The 20,018-nt window shown below is 36.7% G+C and overlaps 1 protein-coding gene across 2 annotated transcripts; it reads left to right on the top strand.

The window, feature by feature from the left end:
- The first annotated feature begins 1,027 nt into the window (after window positions 1-1,027).
- LOC117620736 (pleiotropic drug resistance protein 1-like) lies at window positions 1,028-18,054 on the top strand. Of its 2 annotated transcripts, XM_034350918.1 has the most exons (25): window positions 1,028-4,262; window positions 9,736-10,002; window positions 10,744-10,864; window positions 10,964-11,052; window positions 11,157-11,241; window positions 11,358-11,517; window positions 11,637-11,713; window positions 12,150-12,203; window positions 12,308-12,398; window positions 12,493-12,794; window positions 12,875-13,156; window positions 13,244-13,560; window positions 13,646-13,806; window positions 13,902-14,005; window positions 14,115-14,271; window positions 14,361-14,447; window positions 14,577-14,698; window positions 14,789-15,121; window positions 15,990-16,280; window positions 16,372-16,455; window positions 16,564-16,697; window positions 16,835-17,062; window positions 17,177-17,348; window positions 17,433-17,687; window positions 17,797-18,054. In XM_034350918.1, exons 1-25 carry the CDS (start codon window positions 1,552-1,554, stop codon window positions 18,052-18,054), a joined length of 6,942 nt encoding a protein of 2,313 aa, XP_034206809.1. In that variant the 5' UTR covers window positions 1,028-1,551. The 2 variants fall into 2 exon arrangements, with proteins under 2 accessions (XP_034206809.1, XP_034206810.1); XM_034350919.1 differs by lacking the exon at window positions 1,028-4,262 and having other exon boundaries at window positions 9,692-10,002; window positions 14,361-14,480; window positions 14,568-14,698.
- The last annotated feature ends 1,964 nt before the right edge of the window (window positions 18,055-20,018 follow it).

Genomic DNA, 20,018 nt, shown 5'->3' with positions numbered 1-20,018 from the left:
TTTTGCTTTTTTAGTACAAGTGATAGCCTAAATTAGAGGGGAGGAGTTTTCTCACACATACGCAATAAAGATGCCATGGAGGTTCGAATCTTATTTGCAGGTCAATGCATTTTTCCACTGGACTAGATCTCATTGACAATTTTTTTACCAAAGTTAAGAAAGAGAGGAGGGAAATTCACACAGATGGGTACATGGGGACTTGAACCAGAATCCTTAGGGCGGACATATAAAGGCGTAATGAGGTTCTGCACCTCCCCTTGTCGGAAAAAGTTTGAGAGGCGCTGCATATTGCCCCTTTGGTGGTGCACTCCAAGTGTTCGACGAATTGCCTAAACCAAGCTTGTCTTTCTGTGCATAACGTGCCAAATTTTTTTTTTCTTGACCAAAACAACGTCGTTTAGACCAAGCTTTTAAAAAAAGGGGGAAAGTTGGACTGTGTTTTGTGGGCTTTAATAAGCATTATAGGGTCTGCTTAATAAATGATAAAGGGCTTTTAAAAAATAACTTAACCTCTAGGGCTTTTTGTTTGTATTAGTAATGAAAATATAATGCGACATTTTCATGATATATCACCTCCAACTGACGAGCTACCTAATGCCTCAATGACAGAGGTTTGAAATCCGTTGGAAGCACTTTGTGGTCAGGGGCATACGGAACTCCGAGTTAGGACACCTTGTGGTATTTACAAAAATCTCGTCGACAACAATTATAGGTTATTTGTAATGTTATTTTTTTCTATGACTTATGAATGATATTGGTTTTGTTTAAATTATAAAGATATTTGGTTGTCAATTTTTGTTGAATAAAACTTTTAACCTTTTAAAATTTCACATGTAGGATCCGCCAGTGCATAGGAGCACACCAGTTGGATTTATTATTATTTATTATTGAGAAAGTTTGGAGTGGTGGGTACCCTGTTAAGAAAATAAATGGAATTTCTTACAAATTTAGAACAATATTTTTTTATATACGAATTTAGAACAATATTGAGAAAGTTTGGAGTGGCTGGTTTTTGGAGTTGACCGTTATTTCTAGAAAAGAAATATCTTCGAAGTCGTCTTACACGCACTTGTAGAGTAGTGGGAAAAAAATCACCAAAAGCTTCAGAAAACACCAGAACCAGCTCAACTTCAGATTCACGCTTCCTCTTCTCTCTTTCCTACGCAAGATCCAATCAAGTCCAGCTTAAGCTCCTCTCTCTCTCTCTCTCGCTGAAGCCCAAGATCTAAGTTTCAGAAAGTGGGGTTCACCTTCACAATAATCCATTATCCATGCAAGAGGGGATAGATTCAGGTTTGTTTTCCTTACTTCAAATGTTTGGTAGACTATAAACATTACCCAGGAAAGTATAGGCTTGAGATTGACCCTTTCAAGAAAATTGTTTTGTGTTCTAATTTTGTTCATTGACCTCTGTGGATGAAATGTGGTAACTAAAGTCTCTGTCTTGTGGGGTGAGTACTGTGTAGGATTTTGAGATTGAATATTTGGGTGTTGAAATTTTCTTTAGTTCAGTTTTTGGGCAGCTGAATAAAATTTAAAACTTTTGAGATCATGAAGATTGCATCTTTGGTGGTTGTGGTTTGGAGTGTGTATGGCTTGTTGAGTTTGGGGTTCACATATCCGTACCATGTAGAACCAGAATTTGATTTTATGAGTGGAAGAAGTGGAACCCCTGTTACCTATAACTATGATCGAATAGATGAAGTGAAGAAAGAATGTGGTTTTGTTCTTTCTTCAGCTTCTGAACTGAAAGCTGCAAATAATAAGGTGTATAGCATAAAAGAGGAGCTACTTTTTGTTAATGGGGACTGGAGGCAGGAGGTGGGTAATGCCCCAATCATACCATTTGATGATAGAGAAGTCCCAACAGAGTCGTGGGGTAATCGTACTACCTCGAACTTGGTATCGTTTTGGGTTACGGATGTTGATCGTACCCATCGATCCAAGAAGTCTGTAAGTGTTAGTGGGTTCATGATTTTGGGCATTACTAAAGATGGTGGCTTTGCAGATTATGGTTACCAAGGAAATTCTGAATTCCAGATATGGCCTGGCCATTCTCAAATCCCAATTTCCTTCCAAGGGATTTACACTGAATCAAAGAAAAATGGTGGGGAAAGAGTAATGTGTTTGTTGGGGAGTACAATGTTACCTTCTCGGGACTCTGATTCTGCTAACCCTTGGGAGTGGTTGAAGGCTTCTCGGGAGTCGGATCCTCCTCTTTCTCAAGATGATCAAATTCTACTTGTTCTTCACTATCCAATGACTTTCACGTTGACAAATAGGTCTATCCAAGGAGAATTAAGAAGTTTAAATTCAAAGTCAAACTCAAAGTATTTTGATGTGGTTCACATTTCATCGCAGTTGGGAAAGTCTGCAGCTTACGATTTTGGATCTGAAAAGATAGTGTCAAGAGCATGTGATCCATACCCTTACAATGATAGCTTGATCTATGGTGGCGTTAGCATCTATAAAGGTCCTTCTATTTGTGAAATCCTTGAAGAAATTGCAAGGGACCAAGCTTTCACTGTTTTGCCAAACTGGAGATGCAATGCCACTGATGATTTTTGCAGTAAGCTGGGTCCATTTGTGGGCGATGAAGTGATTAAGGCATCAGATGGAAGCTTTAAAGGTGTTAACCTTTTTATGCAGAATATCAAGTGTGAACAAAAAAAAGACCAGGGAAATGCCAGTTCAGCAAGGGTTTCAGCTGTGTTTAGAGCTGCTTCTCCACTAGAGAATCAGTATACCGCAGCAAAGAGATCTGGGCTTAACAACATGACTGTTGCTGCTGAGGGAATATGGAAATCTACCAGTGGGCAGCTTTGCATGGCTGGTTGCCTTGGACTTGTTGATGTGGAGGGGAGTCCATGCAATAGTCGGATCTGTTTGTACATACCTGTCTCTTTTTCCATAAAGCAACGAAGCATTATTTATGGAAGTTTATCCAGCACCAATAACAGCGGTGCATCATTCTTTCCTCTCTCGTTTGAAAAGCTAGTGCAGCCTTCAGAGTTGTGGAATTATTTAAGAACCTCCCATCCATACTACAGGTACACAAAAATTGATTCAGCTGCTGTTGTCTTGGAAAAAAATGAGGCCTTTAGTGTTGGAACTGTCATCAAGAAATCATTGCTGAATTTTCCCAAACTGGAAGACACAGAAGCTTTTCAAGTCAGTCTTTCTTTTCTCTCAGAAGATCTAACCCTTCATGCGTCTGCATTTCCTGATCCAATGCAAAATGCTCAGCCTCCTAGAACAGATATTCAGATGGAGATTCTCTCTGTTGGCCCCTTGTTTGGGCGCTATTGGTCTCCACAAAATAGTTCCACTGTAGAAGAGGAGACTCCTTACCACACGAAGGCTGAATACACTGAAAAGCAGCTCCTTCTGAATGTATCAGCACAACTTACCATCTCTGGGAAAGCTTTTAGCAATTTCTCTGTGCTTTTCTTGGAGGGTCTGTATGACCCACATGTTGGAAGGATGTATCTAGTTGGTTGCAGGGATGTTCGAGCCTCGTGGAAGATCTTGTATGAGAGCATGGATCTTGAGGCTGGGCTTGATTGTTTAATTGAGGTGGTTGTGTCTTATCCTCCAACTACATCTAGATGGTTAGTCAATCCAGCTGCAACTATCTCAATAGCCAGCCGAAGGAATGAAGATGACCCCCTTTACTTTAGTACAGTCAAGCTCAAAACTCTTCCGATTATGTACAGGAAACAAAGGGAAGACATTCTCTCTCGTCGGGGTATTGAGGGAATCCTCAGGATTTTGACTCTTTCCCTGGCAATATCTGGCATTTTAAGCCAACTGTTTTACATCAGACATAATGTTGATTCCGTGCCTTACATGTCTCTAGTCATGCTAGGTATCCAAGCCATTGCGTATAGCATTCCTCTGGTCACAGGTGCTGAAGCGCTTTTCAAGAAGATATCTTCTGAATCCTATGAAACATCTTCATATGACCTTGACAACAGTCAGTGGTTCCATATAATTGATTACACGGTAAAGTTTCTTGTGATGGTCTCATTATTACTGACTTTAAGGCTTTGTCAGAAGGTTTGGAAATCCCGAATCAGATTACTAACACAAACTCCTCCTGAACCACATCGTGTCCCTAGTGATAAGCGGGTGCTTCTGAGTACCTTGACAATACATTTTATTGGCTATATAATTGTTCTTGTCGTTCATAGTTTGAACACCAGCAGAAGATCTATTCGGACAAAAAGCTACAGAATCCCTAGAGCAAATTCTCATGCAATGTGGGAATGGGAAACTGAGCTAGAGGAGTATGTCGGTCTTGTTCAAGATTTTTTCCTTCTCCCACAAATCATTGGCAACCTTGTGTGGCAGATTGATTGTAAACCACTTAGAAAGTTTTATTTCTTCGCGATCACACTGGTCAGACTTTTTCCTCACATTTATGATTATGTGAGAGCTCCTGTGCTCAATCCTTACTTTGCCGAGGACTACGAGCTCGTCAACCCAACTACGGATTTTTACTCCAAGTTTGGGGATATTGCCATACCTGTTACAGCAATTATCCTTGCAGGTGTAGTCTATGCTCAGCAAAGATGGAGTTATGAGAAACTCAGCCAAACTCTTACTGTGGGGCAATGTAGGCTTCTTCCATTGGGATCCAAAATGTATCAGAGGTTGCCTTCAAGTTCCAAAGCATTTGAAGCTGAGCTTGTTTCTGGTGTCGGTGGTAATGCTAGACATGAGAATGAGAAAGAGGATGATGATGCAGAATGATGTGGAAAACTCTTTAAAATTAACATACAGAAAAAAAAGTGTTGTAAACATATATGAGCAGTGTTACTTAGATGTTTGTTCTCACTTATGAGATGTTGCTGTTGGCTTCTAAGAGAATTTGTAGCAAGAACTAAATTATCCTTACAATTTTTTTTCTTCTTTCTTTTATCTTTTGCTGCTATAGATGTTCATTCCTTGGTTACAGTCTCATTCAGAAGGATTAAACTGTTCTAGGGTACTAGCCCCCTCTCTCCCAAAAAACACTCCTAGAGTTGTATTCACCTTGAGGGTCCCCTCGCCCCTCTTCTTTTCTTCCCTTCTCCTCTTCCCCCATTTTAAGAGACGGAAGGTTTCTTTATTTGTCTTTGTTTTGTTATGATTTTCCTCCAACCATCACAGGCAATTGCGTCTCGACGTTGGATCTGTATGTGTGTTTCGGCGTTAGATCTCCACAACCATCCTTTTTGCGGTTTTTTAATGTTTGGAATAAGTTGTAAAGACTCTTTGAGTTTTCTATGTAGTTTTCACCTCTCTTTTTGTGAGAGTTTTTCACCTCTCCTTTGTGAGAGCTTTTCATATATCCTTTGTGAGAGTTTTATTTGTGTTGTTATGGCTTGAATTTTTTAAGCTTTATCTTTTTTGTATTATTCTGAGTTTACAATCTTAGTTGGGATGTCTATGCCAGATTTTCTTCGATCCTGCATGATTGTTAGTGGAGGCGCACCAGAGTGTCTTAATTTTAATGTTAAATCGCTCCGTTATTGTAATGGATCTTTATGACTAGTTTGTATTGGTCATTTGTGGTTAGTGTAGGGTAATTGTTTGGGTTCAAATAGAACCATCCAAATATGTGAAAATCAATCATCTCAGTCACTAAATCCGTTTCCAAATTTTATACAATAATTGACAAGTTACAGAGGGACTCAAGGAATGATTCGCTTTTTTAAATTAATTTTTATTTATTTATAGATCAACTACATGAAACTTCCCCAGCTATGAAGTCAATATTAAATTGGCCATTATCTTTTGAAGGTTATAAGTTACAGAGGGACTCAATAATAAATTGATAAAATTATAAAATTGGCTGAATTGACGAGTTGACTTCTAACGAAAACTTAGAAGATGTTGATGTTGGGAAGGACATTGATGTGTAGAGCAACATAATGAGGATGCCATTGAGAATGCAGATTGAAATAAGGAGTTCAAAAGAGTAAGGGAGCGTTTGGTATCCTATTCAAATAGGGAACTCAAAAACTTTGATTTTTCTTAAAAACAAGGAGTTCTTAAATTATTTTTAAGTTTCAAAAACTTGTTTGGTATGCAATTTGAAAACTGTTTTTAAATCTTCAAAATTTGAGAACTTGTGGGTTGTTAGAAAAAAACTAAAAAAATATCATAATTGTGGTGTTTTTTAGTTGTTCTTGAGTTTGAGTTTTTGAAAATAGGGCTACAAAACAGTTTTTTTTTTTGGTTTTGGACTCAAATTCTATTTTTGAGTTTAAAAAGTTGGATTCAAGTTGAATACCAAACAAGCCCTGAATTATTTGTGATAGAAAGCCAAAAAGGAAAGTACAATTAATAAATGAGAATGGGGATAGATAAGAGACTTTCAAATTCATGTGCATAATGTGCAGGTAGATCGCTAGTAATCATATTTTCTTTAGATATGTTACGAATGTGGTGGTAGGTGTAGCCCCGACGTCGCTTCTTCAGGTGGTGGTGGTAGGGTTCATTTAGACTCATAGGTTTTTGTTTTTGTTTTTTTGTTGTTGTTGAGAAAAGACGGTATTTCTTTCAACCGAAAGGAACATTACATTGTAAGAACTAGCATGTTAACGACAGTCTCATTAAAAGCTTCCCAGAGAAACAAAATCCCGGGATATGAAAAAGTACCACCCATGCTATTGAGTAAACAGAAGAGTGCGAAACAAACCAACCTAAACCCCAACCACAAAACCCTTAAAACAACATTCCATCACTACGTAGGTACTGTCAAAGAAGACTCATAGGTTGTTTTAGGGTTTTGGTTATGTTGGGTTTATGGGTTTTGTTTGGGCTTATGGTTAATTGTGGTGATGTGGGCTAGTAGTTTTAGTGCGCCTTTTGTCCGCGTTAGTTTTCCTTTTAGCATGTTAATTTGTTGACCTCTTGAGACCGGTATTTTAGATGTCTTGTTGAAGTCTTCGATTGTACCATTGAAATTTATCTAATGAAGTTTCTCTTATATTAAAAATAAAATAAAATAAAATAAAAATCCATGTGCATAATGAGATTGTTGCCAAACCATCCAGAAATTTGACATAGTAGGTGTAGCTTGTTGTGGCCTAGTGGTGTGCATGCCTACATGCACATGAACAACAAGCAAGGATACTTTTTTTTTTTGGGTCTGAAAATACTTAAGGCGCGAAAACCCCCAGCAAAACAACAAAATGGAAAAACAAACAAGATGCAAGCAAACTAGGATAAAAAAGAGAGCCTAGAATAAAGCCTAAACCCAAAGGAATCTAAGCAAATTAATGAGCAGAGAACTCCACGGCAAGACAGGAAAGGCCGTCGGAAATCAAAAGAGACGATGGTGGCCTTTACAGCCCAACATTCCAGTTGCACCGCTCTAGCTCCAACCGCAGCTGCCTTATGTCACAAATTCACAAACACCAAAAAAGCGAACTTATGCACATGTCAAAATTGGAAAAGTTGGGAGGTTTTGGAGGTTCATAATGCATGCAGTTGTAGTCACAGTCCTGAGGTACATACAAATAAAGAAAATTTACAATTGTAGTCACAATTTTGGGGTATATAGATTCAGATGATATTTGCTGTTATAATCTATATATAAATTTGTGGGATGGACACATGGCAAACTTCAAATATGAGGAAGTGTACCAACTGAATTATGTTATTGAAAGAGAGAGTTACATGTAGGGGTAGGCATCGGAACCGAAGAATCGATCAATTGAATCAAATCGGATTGAAAAAAATCGAAAAAAACTATGTTGACCAAAAAATCAAACTCAATTAAAAATTTGAATAGAACCGAACTCGATAAATAGTACCGTTTTTTATTCTAATTTGAGACGAAAACCGGCCCAAACCGGACCGTGCACACTCCTCGTTACATGTGATGTGATAATATTGAGTTTTAATACAATTTATATTAGTTCCTTGTATGACTCTTCAACTGGCATCCAATTTAAAATACCAATCATTTTTGGTATTTAAAATAAAAAAGTACTGAGTAAAATATTTAATCTCTAAGATCTTATATTTATATCCACACATGGCCAACGGGGATTTAGTCCAGACCATTGATTTGAAGATCGAACTTTTATAATACTAAGTGTTATGAAAGTTCCATTCCCTTGAAGTTTTTAGTTTGTAAATTCGAATTCCCACTTTAATAATATGTGTATGAGAAATCCGCCCTGTAGTGCTTGTATTAAAAAAGATACGCACATATAATCTTTAATATATTTTGATACTTTTGAGCACCCGAAGCAATGTCACCGACCAACCTCCTCATGGACTACGTATTATACTCTAGTTTTCATATTATATATTGCATGCATGGAATGGAATGGTGTATTCATGAGATATTTTATTTGCTCCGAGTCTCTTAATAAATAAATAAATAAAAACACCAACAATGAAGTTATGTGGACAACTCCGGTTGATAATAAAGAAAATTTGGTATAGGTTTTGGCGTAATTGCAATTTGATCAATGTATTCAGCTTTGTATATAATACATAAGATGTGAAATTGTCTCCCGAACAAATAATAATAGCAACGTATGACATATCCAAAATGCCACTTTGGTAACTTTCACCACAATTTACGTGCAAAATTAAACAGACTATATTTAATGTTGGTTCATTTTCCCAACTTTCCCATAAGGAGGGAAAACAAACCCAAAGGAGGAGAAGAGCTTCATTTTGAGTTTCATTTTCACCGTACTTCCCCATGTGTCAAATAAGCATTTCCCATATCTAGACTTACCATCCCATCCCTAAGCCTCCTTCCATATAAACCAAACGGGGTCTTATAATAGTGGCCACACATTAATTACTACAAGAAGTTGATATTCCATCCTATATACTGATGGAGTTTCAAGTATTTAAAAAAGACTTATTAAGGTCCACCATTAAGTTTTGAAACCTATTATTTCATGGTTTTAATTGATAATAAAATTCTTGATGTGATCATCGGGTTGTTGTGCTATTTACAATGAATATTAAACTACTGTAGTAACATCATATTGATAAAATATTGTTAATAGCTTGCATCTTTGTTGGAAGTCTTTCTTTTTATTTTTTTAATCTCTTTCTTAGAAGACCAAAGAAGATTAAAGAAAGAAATGAAATCCAAAATATATATTCATTTCCCCGCCAATTTTGGAACATGAAAGACTTAACATGGTACACTTCCCTCTCTCTCTCTCTCTCTCTCTCTCTCTCTCTCTACACGCATTATACACATTATATATATATATATATATATATCACAGTGTCTTTCCTCTACCTTATTTGAACAGAGGAAGCTAGTCAGACAAGAACCCTTAAATATTTCAAGTCTCTGACAGCCTTGAATTTCAAAGGTTCATATTTGATTAAAATCTGCCCCCAAAAAAAAAAAAAAAAAAACTGGCATTTTGTGGGTGCTAAGTGGACTATATTTGCAAAATGAAACTCTGCAATGTCAGAGAATGATTTGCTGCAATATGTGGATTTGAAGCAATCTTTGGATTTTATTTTCTTTCCTTGTGTATTATTTCTAAACTCTTCCTGTAATCATAGATGTTTTATACTGCAAATTGTATTAGTTTGGTTCCCTTGGTGAAAGTAGTTTGTGAAAGAAATTAGTCTGTGTTTAATTTGTTGGGTTTGGGTTGCTTTTGCTATTACAACAACAATATTCTTCATTTTCAGGTTGAAAATTGAAATGGAGAGTGGTGGCAATGGTCTCCAATTAGGCAGTTCTTTGAGATGGAGGAACAATGGTGTGGAAGCTTTCTCAAGGTCTTTGCGTGACGAAGACGAAGAAGAAGCTCTTAAATGGGCAGCACTTGAGAAGCTTCCTACTTATAATCGTTTGAAGAAAGGCATACTCATTACGCCCACTGGCGAAGCTAGTGAAATTGACATACCAAATCTTGGTTTTCAAGAAAGAAAAGAATTGATTGGGAGGTTTCTGAAAGGTTCTGAAGAGGACAATGAGAGGTTCTTGTTGAAGATCAAAAACCGTATTGATAGGTAATAAGTTCCTCCTTATCTGATATTTTACTGTGTCATGCCAATCTATGAAAACCTGTTCTATACTGTTCTTATTTAATCAGTTAGTTATAAAGAGAAGCATCCTATGTAGGTTCAGATTCCAGTTAAGTCCAACCTCCTAAAATCCTAATTTAGGACACATGAACGACGCATATTGTCGCGTCATTTAACATGTGGATGATGTGGACCTTGTACTATGAAAGTTTTGAGCATCCTATCCAAAACCAATTGACAACGGATGGAGAAGATCATGATCTTATAAACATTAATGTAGGACTTACATTTTTCTTGGTTTGGGATAGTACTTTGAACAACTTGACATCAGTATTCGAGCCTAGCTAGTTTCAACTTGGCTCTCCAGACAGGCTTCACCTCAAGCCTAATTTTATTGGAGTTTCAAATATTTAAGTTGCTTCATTCAAGTCTACTTTTCAACTTTAATCTCGCATTAATATACAGCTAGGAGTATGCTTCTGGTATTTGGGCTTTGATAGCAGGTCTGTCCTCTTTACTTTCCACCTGAGGGTGTTGAAGAAAATAATTCTAAGTTTGTTAGATACCGCCCTTTATACGAACGAATATACTTAAATACTGTATGTACATAATATCTTAAGTTTTTGGACTGATTCTCTTAGTAGACCAGTAGGGGAAGTATAAAAATTTGAATGTTTCAATGGAGCTCCTTTGATGAACTATTGGTGTTTCCTGAATACTTTTCAGAGTAGGAATTGATCTTCCAACAATTGAGGTTCGAATTGAGAATCTAAATGTAGAAGCAGAAACTTATGCAGGAAGCAGAGCTTTGCCTACACTCTTTAACTTCATCGTTAACATACTCGAGGTAACGTTAACATCTCTACATGCTGAGAGGATCCTGCTTTTGATTTATTAACCTTTCAGTGATCTCACAGTTTAATCACTTTTTCCATTGATCTTAAAGGGCTTCTTGAATGGTCTCCATATTCTTTCAAGTAGAAAGACACATTTGTCTATCCTCCACAATGTTAGTGGAATCATAAAGCCTAGCAGGTGAGCAAAGGACTAGTTTGCCTTCTTTTACTTCCTCACTTCCAAAGAAAAGGAAAAAGATATTTCAGTACCCAGTTATCATTTGTTTTGCATGCATTTTTCAGAATGACATTGCTATTGGGTCCTCCAAGTTCTGGCAAGACCACACTCTTACAGGCTTTAGCTGGAAAGCTCGATCTAGATCTAAAGGTGCAAAGGATTCTCAAACAACTTTAAAGTTATTCTATAATCGCTTTTCAGAATAAGATATCAGGAAAATCTGAATGCTCTCATAACTAATTTGAAGACCAAATGTTATGCCTCAGCTTTCTGGAAGGGTGACTTATAATGGCCATGAAATGAATGAATTTCTACCCCAAAAAACTGCTGCTTACATCAGTCAACATGATCTACACATTGGAGAAATGACTGTAAGGGAAACCTTGGCCTTTTCTGCAAGATGCCAGGGGGTCGGGACGCGCTATGGTTATTTCATTCGTGGAACTGCTTTTCTTTTCCTTCCACATTGGTTTTTAGGGTAAACTCTATAATAAGATTTACATATATGTAAAGCACTGACTCATTTTCATTTTGGCCATCTGCAGATATGCTTGCAGAGCTGTCCAGAAGAGAGAAAGCTGCCAATATCAAGCCTGATCCAGACATTGATGTCTTCATGAAGGTGAGAAAAAAACTACTTTCTACTGTTGATCACAAAAACTCACACACAATCTATACCTTTGAGGATTCATGAGATTTTGTTTTTCCTGTACTTTCCCTTCTGGTGGAAATCATACCATGGAATTTTTAAAGTAACTGAAAGTTCCAAAACTGGAAATTGGTAATAATAGCTGGTAGTCTTGCCTGCTTCATATGATTCGAAATGGATTTGAAATTTCTATATGCAAGGAATCATTTGAACTTTATTAGTTTTCTTCCATTTCTTCGTATTCAAAGTTGACATATTTGGATTGTATAGTCTAAACAAACAATTAAACCTTATAATGTTATCTGAGTCCCAAGATTCGGAACTAGTCCATCCAAATCGGCCCTAAGTGAATTCTTTCATGGTGTGACAATTCATGCGGTTCTAATACAATTGGCTTCTGCCATTGTAGGCAATAGCCACAGAAGGACAGGAGGTGAATGTAGTGACAGATTACATTCTAAAGGTAAACAATACCGAGAAGCTACCTTTGATTTTATAAGAGTCCTTTCAGAAATCACTACACAATTTTTTCAAAATCAATAATAAGCAAGTCATTTTTATTAATAGATTCTGGGACTGGAAGTCTGTGCTGATACCAAAGTAGGGAATGACATGTTAAGAGGTATCTCAGGAGGACAAAGAAAACGTGTTACAACGGGTAAAGAAATTCAATCAATAGTTTATTGAAGATCATCAAATTGTTCTAATCTGCATACACGATTATGGGCTCTACTTAAAAAATTTATTTACAGGTGAGATGCTTGTTGGACCTGCAAAGGTACTGTTCATGGATGAGATATCTACTGGTTTGGACAGCTCGACAACATTTCAAATTGTGAATTCAATCAAGCAATACATTCACATTCTTAATGGAACGGCTGTCATCACACTCCTCCAGCCAGCACCAGAGACTTATGAGCTTTTTGATGATATTATCCTCCTCTCGGATGGCCGGATTGTGTACCAGGGTCCCCTTGAACATGTGCTTGAGTTTTTTGAATCTATGGGCTTTAAATGTCCTGAGAGGAAAGGCATTGCTGACTTCCTACAAGAGGTAGCTAGCTGTACTAAATGATGCACATTACATGTGGAATCTCATATCTTCTATTGCATGCTTAATGAAATTTGTTTTAGGTGACATCAAGTAAAGATCAGGAACAGTATTGGGCATGCAAAGATGAACCATATAGTTTCGTTACAGTCAAGGAATTTTCCGAAGCATTCCAATCATTCCATGTGGGACAGAAACTTAGAGATGAACTGTCAATTCCATTTGACAAGAGAAAAAACCACCCAGCAGCTTTGACAACCAAAGAATATGGTCTTAAAATGGAAGAACTGTTGAAAGTTTGCTTCTCAAGAGAATATTTGCTAATAAAGAGGAATTCCTTTGTCTACATCTTCAAGCTGACACAAGTAGATGTTAATTATATGTATTTTAGTTCTGGATTTATATTCTGGGAAGTATCTATTTCTTAGTTTGTTTCTTTTTCCTGCTTCTAGCTGACACTTATGGCTCTGATTACGATGACACTCTTCCTACGAACTGAGATGCCCCGTGGTTCAGTAGATGATGGAGGAGTTTATATGGGTGCTTTGTTCTCCATAGTGGTCAGGATCATGTTTAATGGGATGCCAGAGCTTGCAATGACCATTCTCAAGCTTCCCATCTTTTACAAGCAAAGAGACCTCTTCTTCTATCCTGCATGGGCATATGCTCTTCCAACATGGATTCTCAAGATCCCCATGACATTTGTAGAAATAGCAGTTTGGGTGTTTATTACATATTATGTGATTGGATTCGACCCTAATATTGAACGGTAAACAAGTAAATATTAATATATAATAACTAACTTGTTTGCTATGCATACCAATCTTTGATGCATGGTCTTGCATATGCTGCAGGTTTCTTAGGCAATATCTACTGCTGCTACTTGTTAACCAGATGGCTTCTGCGTTATTCCGTTTAATTGCAGCAATGTGTAGGAATTTGATTGTTGCGAACACGGTGGGGTCATTCTCGTTGCTCACACTTTCTACGCTGGGAGGCTTCGTGCTTTCTAGAGGTACAAACAACATAATAACATATGGGAAAACAACATTCTTCTCATAACTTCATTGCTTAATTATATGATGCTTCTTTTGTTCCTTAATGTGACAGATGATGTTAAAAAGTGGTGGGTTTGGGGTTACTGGATTTCGCCTATGATGTACGCTCAAAATGCAATAGTAGTTAATGAGTTACTTGGTGAAAGTTGGAGACATGTAATTTTTTTGAAAATCATATTGTTCTTTGTTCCTTCAAGATCTTTTCTATAATTAGTGTTTCTTCATTCTCATCTGATGTCTGTCTCAATTTCCTTTTTTATAAAAGGTACTTCCAAACTCAACAGTATCTCTGGGAATTGAAGTTTTAAAGTCCCGCGGGTTCTTTCCTCATGCATGCTGGTATTGGATAGGTGTTGGGGCAATGACCGGATTTGTATTACTATTCAATATTTGTTACATTGTAGCTCTCTCCAAGCTAAATCGTATGTATCTGTACGTTATCCACTTCAATTTTTTTTATGAATTAGGAAGATTATCTTTTAATGTATCAAATAAATCATTATATATGCAGCACTTGCGAAACCTCAGGTTGTAAAATTAGAAGATCAAAGCAATGAACATGATGGCAGAATAAAGAAAACTAGTCAATTAATGCGCAGTCAAAATAGCTCAAGTCAACGAACCAAGACAGGTGCTAAATCTCATGTCAACGAACATGATGGCAGTATTTCTTATGGTGCTGTTCTTAGATCACATTTAAATTTTAATTGGAATGCAGACAGTAAAGATGAAAGTGTGACAGAAATTGCAGTTGAGTCTATTCGTAACGGGAGGAGAGGGATGGTTCTTCCATTTGAACAACATTCCATCACATTCAATGAAATTACATACTCAGTTGACATGCCACAGGTTTTGATTTTTGAAATCAACTACACTCTTTTAATTTGTTTTGTTAAGTTAACTTAAAAACATTATATCCAACGGAGTTTGAACTTACAGGAAATGAAGATCCAAGGTGTCCTAGAGGACAAATTAATGCTTCTGAAGGGTGTGAGTGGTGCTTTCAGGCCAGGTGTTTTGACAGCTCTGATGGGAGTGAGTGGTGCTGGTAAAACCACTCTCATGGATGTACTGGCGGGTAGGAAAACTGGTGGATATATTGAAGGGGACATCAAAATTTCCGGCTACCCCAAGAAGCAAGAAACCTTTGCCCGGATTTCTGGATACTGTGAGCAAAATGACATCCACTCCCCTCATGTTACTGTCTATGAGTCATTGCTTTACTCAGCATGGCTTCGTTTGCCACCTGAAGTCGAGTCTGAAACCAGAAAGGTTAGAATGATAATATCTAAAACCAGAATCTGTTTCAGGGGTTGATGTTTACTGAACAACAGAAATTAAGTCAAAGTTGGGTTATGCAACCCCAATTCATTAGCTTATTCATCTTTTCTAATATTAATGAACTTGAGCATATATTCTTATGGCTTAGCTTTTACTCAGGTAATAATTAAGACTTCTAGAAAATTATACAAATTATTAGGGAACATCAAAGACTTCTGGTATTCAAAGACTTTGTTCATAATTGCTAAACTAAACTACATTGAATAATCTAATACACACTGTATGTAATGACCACTGAAGGTTTAATCATGTAATAAACCAAACCAAGAAATATTAAAAAAAAAAGTACCAAAAATAAAAAAGAGAGGAAAGAGAATTAGGCTTTGATAAACAGTCTAGCTATAATCAGAACAATTTTCTTAATTTGGTAAACAATCTAGCTATAATCCATTTGTATCTAGTAATAAACTGCCCATGAAGCTTTAAAAAAGTAACTTGACATACCTGGAAAGAGAGAATGAATGTTCTTATTTTGTTTTTCCTCTTAATTTACAAGTCAATCAGAGAGAGCTTAAAAGACAAACTTGAACCTAGAAAGACTACAGAGATATAAGTGAAAAGCCACCCTTACTTTTTCTTGTCAAATCCTTGCTTTTTAATGAAAAAAATAATGAAGATGTGCTTTACATTCTTTTGTTTCGTGGAAAAAAAAAACTATTGAACATGCTCAATAGAAAGAAGCCTATCATAGATATTATATAACATGGTCCCCATTTGAGTTTGAGTTGATCACCTCAAGGGGCTTGCATATATTCTGGCTATCATGATGTTGATTTGTAATTATGAAGTTCTTTTGCAGATGTTCATTGAGGAAGTGATGGAACTTGTGGAACTGACACGGTTGAGGCAAGCGCTTGTGGGGTTGCCTGGTGTAAGTGGTCTTTCAACTGAGCAGCGCAAGAGGCTAACCATTGCAGTTGAGCTAGTAGCAAACCCCTCGATAATATTCATGGATGAGCCAACTTCAGGGTTAGATGCAAGAGCTGCTGCAATCGTCATGAGAACAGTTAGGAACACCGTGGATACTGGAAGAACAGTTGTTTGCACCATCCACCAGCCCAGCATTGACATATTTGAAGCTTTTGATGAGGTGAGAAATTTTAATGGGTAGAAGACTAGCTGTTTCTTTAGGTTCCCTCTTCTCATATATTTGAGATTGATGAATGTGAGTGTGAATGCAGCTACTCCTACTGAAGCGCGGAGGAGAAGAAATATTTGTTGGGCCATTGGGTCACCATTCTTGCCATCTAATCAAGTATTTTGAGGTAGGGTGTGTCATGGATCACAGAGACATCCAACACTGAATACTTTAAATTCTTCCTTCCCTCCTATGTCATGGTTGCTGTATATTAACATGACTTTCTTTAATCAAGGGAATTGAAGGAGTGAGTAAAATAAAAGATGGTTATAACCCAGCAACTTGGATGTTGGAACTTACAACCTCAGCAGAAGAACTAGCTTTGGGGATTGATTTTGCCCAAGTTTACAAAAATTCAAAACTATTCAGGTCTGTTAGTTGATGTCACTGCTACATTGCAAACACAGTTCACTGCCTCTTTGATAGCAAAATGCTGAAACCTCCTTAACATGTTTATGTATCATAAATTAGTTGCTGAAACATTTGCTTGGCATAATATGTTTCAGGACAAACAAGAAACTTATTAAAGACTTAAGCAAACCCGCACCTTCTTCAAAGGACCTCCATTTTCCTACTCAATATTCGCAATCATTTCTCACCCAATCCATGGTTTGCTTATGGAAACAACATTGGTCCTATTGGCGCAACCCATTATACACTGCAGTAAGACTTCTCTTTACAACTTTCATGGCGTTGCTGTTGGGGACAATGTTCTGGAACCTCGGCTCCCAAATGTAAGTTGGTAAAAGGAAACAAAGAAATTAGTTTGGGGAAATCATTAGATTATTTTGTTTTTGTGTTTTCTCATTTTTCGTGTATTCAAATTCACTCTGTCTTATGACATGCAGGAAAAGGCAACAAGATCTGTTCAATGCAATGGGCTCTATGTACATTGCTGTTTTCTTCCTTGGGGTCCAAAATGCTACATCAGTGCAGCCTGTAGTTGCTATTGAAAGAACAGTCTTCTACAGAGAAAAGGCTGCAGGGATGTATTCAGCCTTGGCATATGCATTGGCACAGGTGAAATGGATCTTATATTGTCAATTTTTCAATCACCAAATTTGGTTCTCTATATATGATAATTCAATTTCTAACTTGTCACAGGTTTTGATTGAGCTCCCATACATTTTAGTACAAACTGTGGTCTATGGAGTCATAATTTATAAGATGATCGGGTTCGAGTTGACTCTTGTCAAATTCTTTTGGTATCTATTCTTTATGTACTTCACATTGTTGTACTTCACATTTTCTGGCATGATGATTGTGGCTGTGTCACCAAATCATCACATTGCTTCTATTGTTACCTATGCATCTTATGGACTGTGGAACCTCTTTTCAGGCTTCATTGTCCCACGACCGGTAAGTGTCGCTTAATTGTTATGTATTCGAGTAAGTTTTCAGCATTTTTTTACCAAATTACTACAATTGTTCCTTTTGTCTTTTTCATTTTCCTACCGGCCAACAACAGAGGATTCCTATATGGTGGAGATGGTACTACTGGGCATGTCCTGTGGCTTGGACCTTGTATGGATTGGTTGCTTCTCAGTTTGGAGACCTAAACGATACGATCGACAATGGACAAACAGTCAAACAATTTTTGGATGATTACTTTGGTTTCAGACATGATTTTGTGGTAGTAGTTGCAGCAGGGCATGTAGGGTTTACAGTGCTCTTTGGATTCATATTTTCCGTTTCGGTTATGGCGTTTAATTTCCAAACACGATAGATATTATTTTTCCTACTTGTATAGGAAAGTTTTAGAAACACATCAAGTCGTTGTAGTCCTTTACCAATTACATGTTCCATAAAACTGCTGAATATTGTCCATGCTAGTTCCTTTATGCTCAGAGAACCAGTAAACCAAGCTCAGTGGTTTAAGGTTTCCTAATTTTCATCAACCCCTAAGAAATTGGAAATGTTATGCAGTTCCAAGCCAAGCCTAGAAAAGCAATGCTTATCTATATTTGGACCAGCTTTGCTGAAGCCAGATGTACAAATCTGAAATTTGATTGGCAAGCATGATATTGGATTTTATTTCTGAAGTTCTTGGACAAGAAACTTTTGAAGTCTGCATTTTAGTTAGTTCTTGTTTGGGTTTTTTCTTCCTTGTGTTCCACATTGAAATCATCCACAAACCTATTGACAGACGTGAAAGAGTTAAAGCTAATATAAGACCTAGACCTACCCAACGAAGATTATTTATTTATTTTTTTATTTTATGGTGACATCAGTACATGATGTTACCAATCCACCCTTTTTGATTTAATGTATTTATAATCAAGGGTGGAATCAGAAATTTTTCGGTGGGTAGGCCAGCTAAAATTTTTAGCTTAAAATCTAATGATTTCATAGATCCATTGACTAATTTTCATCTGCATCGATATTGTCTGCACTAGGCCATGGGCTCGTCCCTCTTTATATATATAGTTTAAATAGTATAGCCGTGCGGCTATACTTTTCAAAATGAAATTTTTTTTTTAAAAAAAAAAGTTTCTTAACTTTTGTTTTTTGGCCTACTTCTTTAATTTAACATATGTAATTAAGAAATATGTTAGCTTTTTTTAATTACTTTCATTAGTAATTATATTTTAAACAACAAATAGAATAATAAAATTAAATATGGCAAAAAGCCCCAAGGCAATTATTTAAAAATAATTAATTAACTAATCGGGTTTAATTTAAATCACAGAGCCCAAGAGCCCCAAGGCCCAAGGCTAACCTTTTGATTAATTAATAAATATATATATTGATTTTTTACAAGAGTATAGCCGCGCGGCTATACTCTTTTTTGTTTTTCGAAAAAAAAAACCGGTGCTGCTCGTTTGACGCGTGGCGCATAAGCTGTGGGCGGGTCTGTATACGTACATGTATAGTATAGCCGCCCGGCTATACCATATTCTTTTTAAAAATTTTGAGAAATAGTATAGCCGCGCGGCTATACTCATTTTCCTACTTTTTTTCAAAAATTTTATAGCCGTTCGGCTTTACTCACCTGACACGTGGCGCCTAGGCCATGGTCTCGTCCCTTTTTATATATATATATACATATATATGTTTAAATAGTATAGCCGTGCGGCTATACTTTTCTAAATGAAAATTTAAAAAAAAAAAGTTTCTTAACTTTTGTTGTTTGGCCTACTTCTTTAATTTAATATATGTAATTAAGAAATATATTAGCCTTTTTTAATTACTTTAATTAGTAATTATATTTTGAACAACAAATAGAATAATGAAATTAAATATGGCCAAAAGCCCCAAGGCAATTATTTAAAAATAATTAATTAACTAATCGGGTTTAATTTAAATCACAGAGCCCAAGAGCCCCAAGGCCCAAGGCTAACCTTTTGATTAATTAATAATATATATATTAACAAATGAACACATAATTGCGTTTTACAAGAGTACAGCCGTGCGGCTATACTCTTTTTTGTTTTTGAAAAAAAAAAAAACCAGTGCTGCTCGTTTGACGCGTGGCGCATAAGCGGTGGGCTGGGCTGTATACGTACATGTATAGTATAGCCGCCCGGCTATACCAGATTCATTTTTAATAAATTTTGAGAAATAGTATAGCCGCGCGGCTATACTCATTTTCCGACATTTTTTTTCAAAAATTTTATAGCCGTTCGGCTTTACTCACTTGACACGTGGCACCAAGGCCATGTGCTCGTCCCTCTTTATATATATATATAT

This window comes from Prunus dulcis, chromosome 3, assembly GCF_902201215.1.
Source record: "Prunus dulcis chromosome 3, ALMONDv2, whole genome shotgun sequence".
Taxonomy (NCBI): domain Eukaryota; kingdom Viridiplantae; phylum Streptophyta; class Magnoliopsida; order Rosales; family Rosaceae; genus Prunus; species Prunus dulcis.
This window is presented reverse-complemented; position numbering and strand designations above follow the sequence as displayed.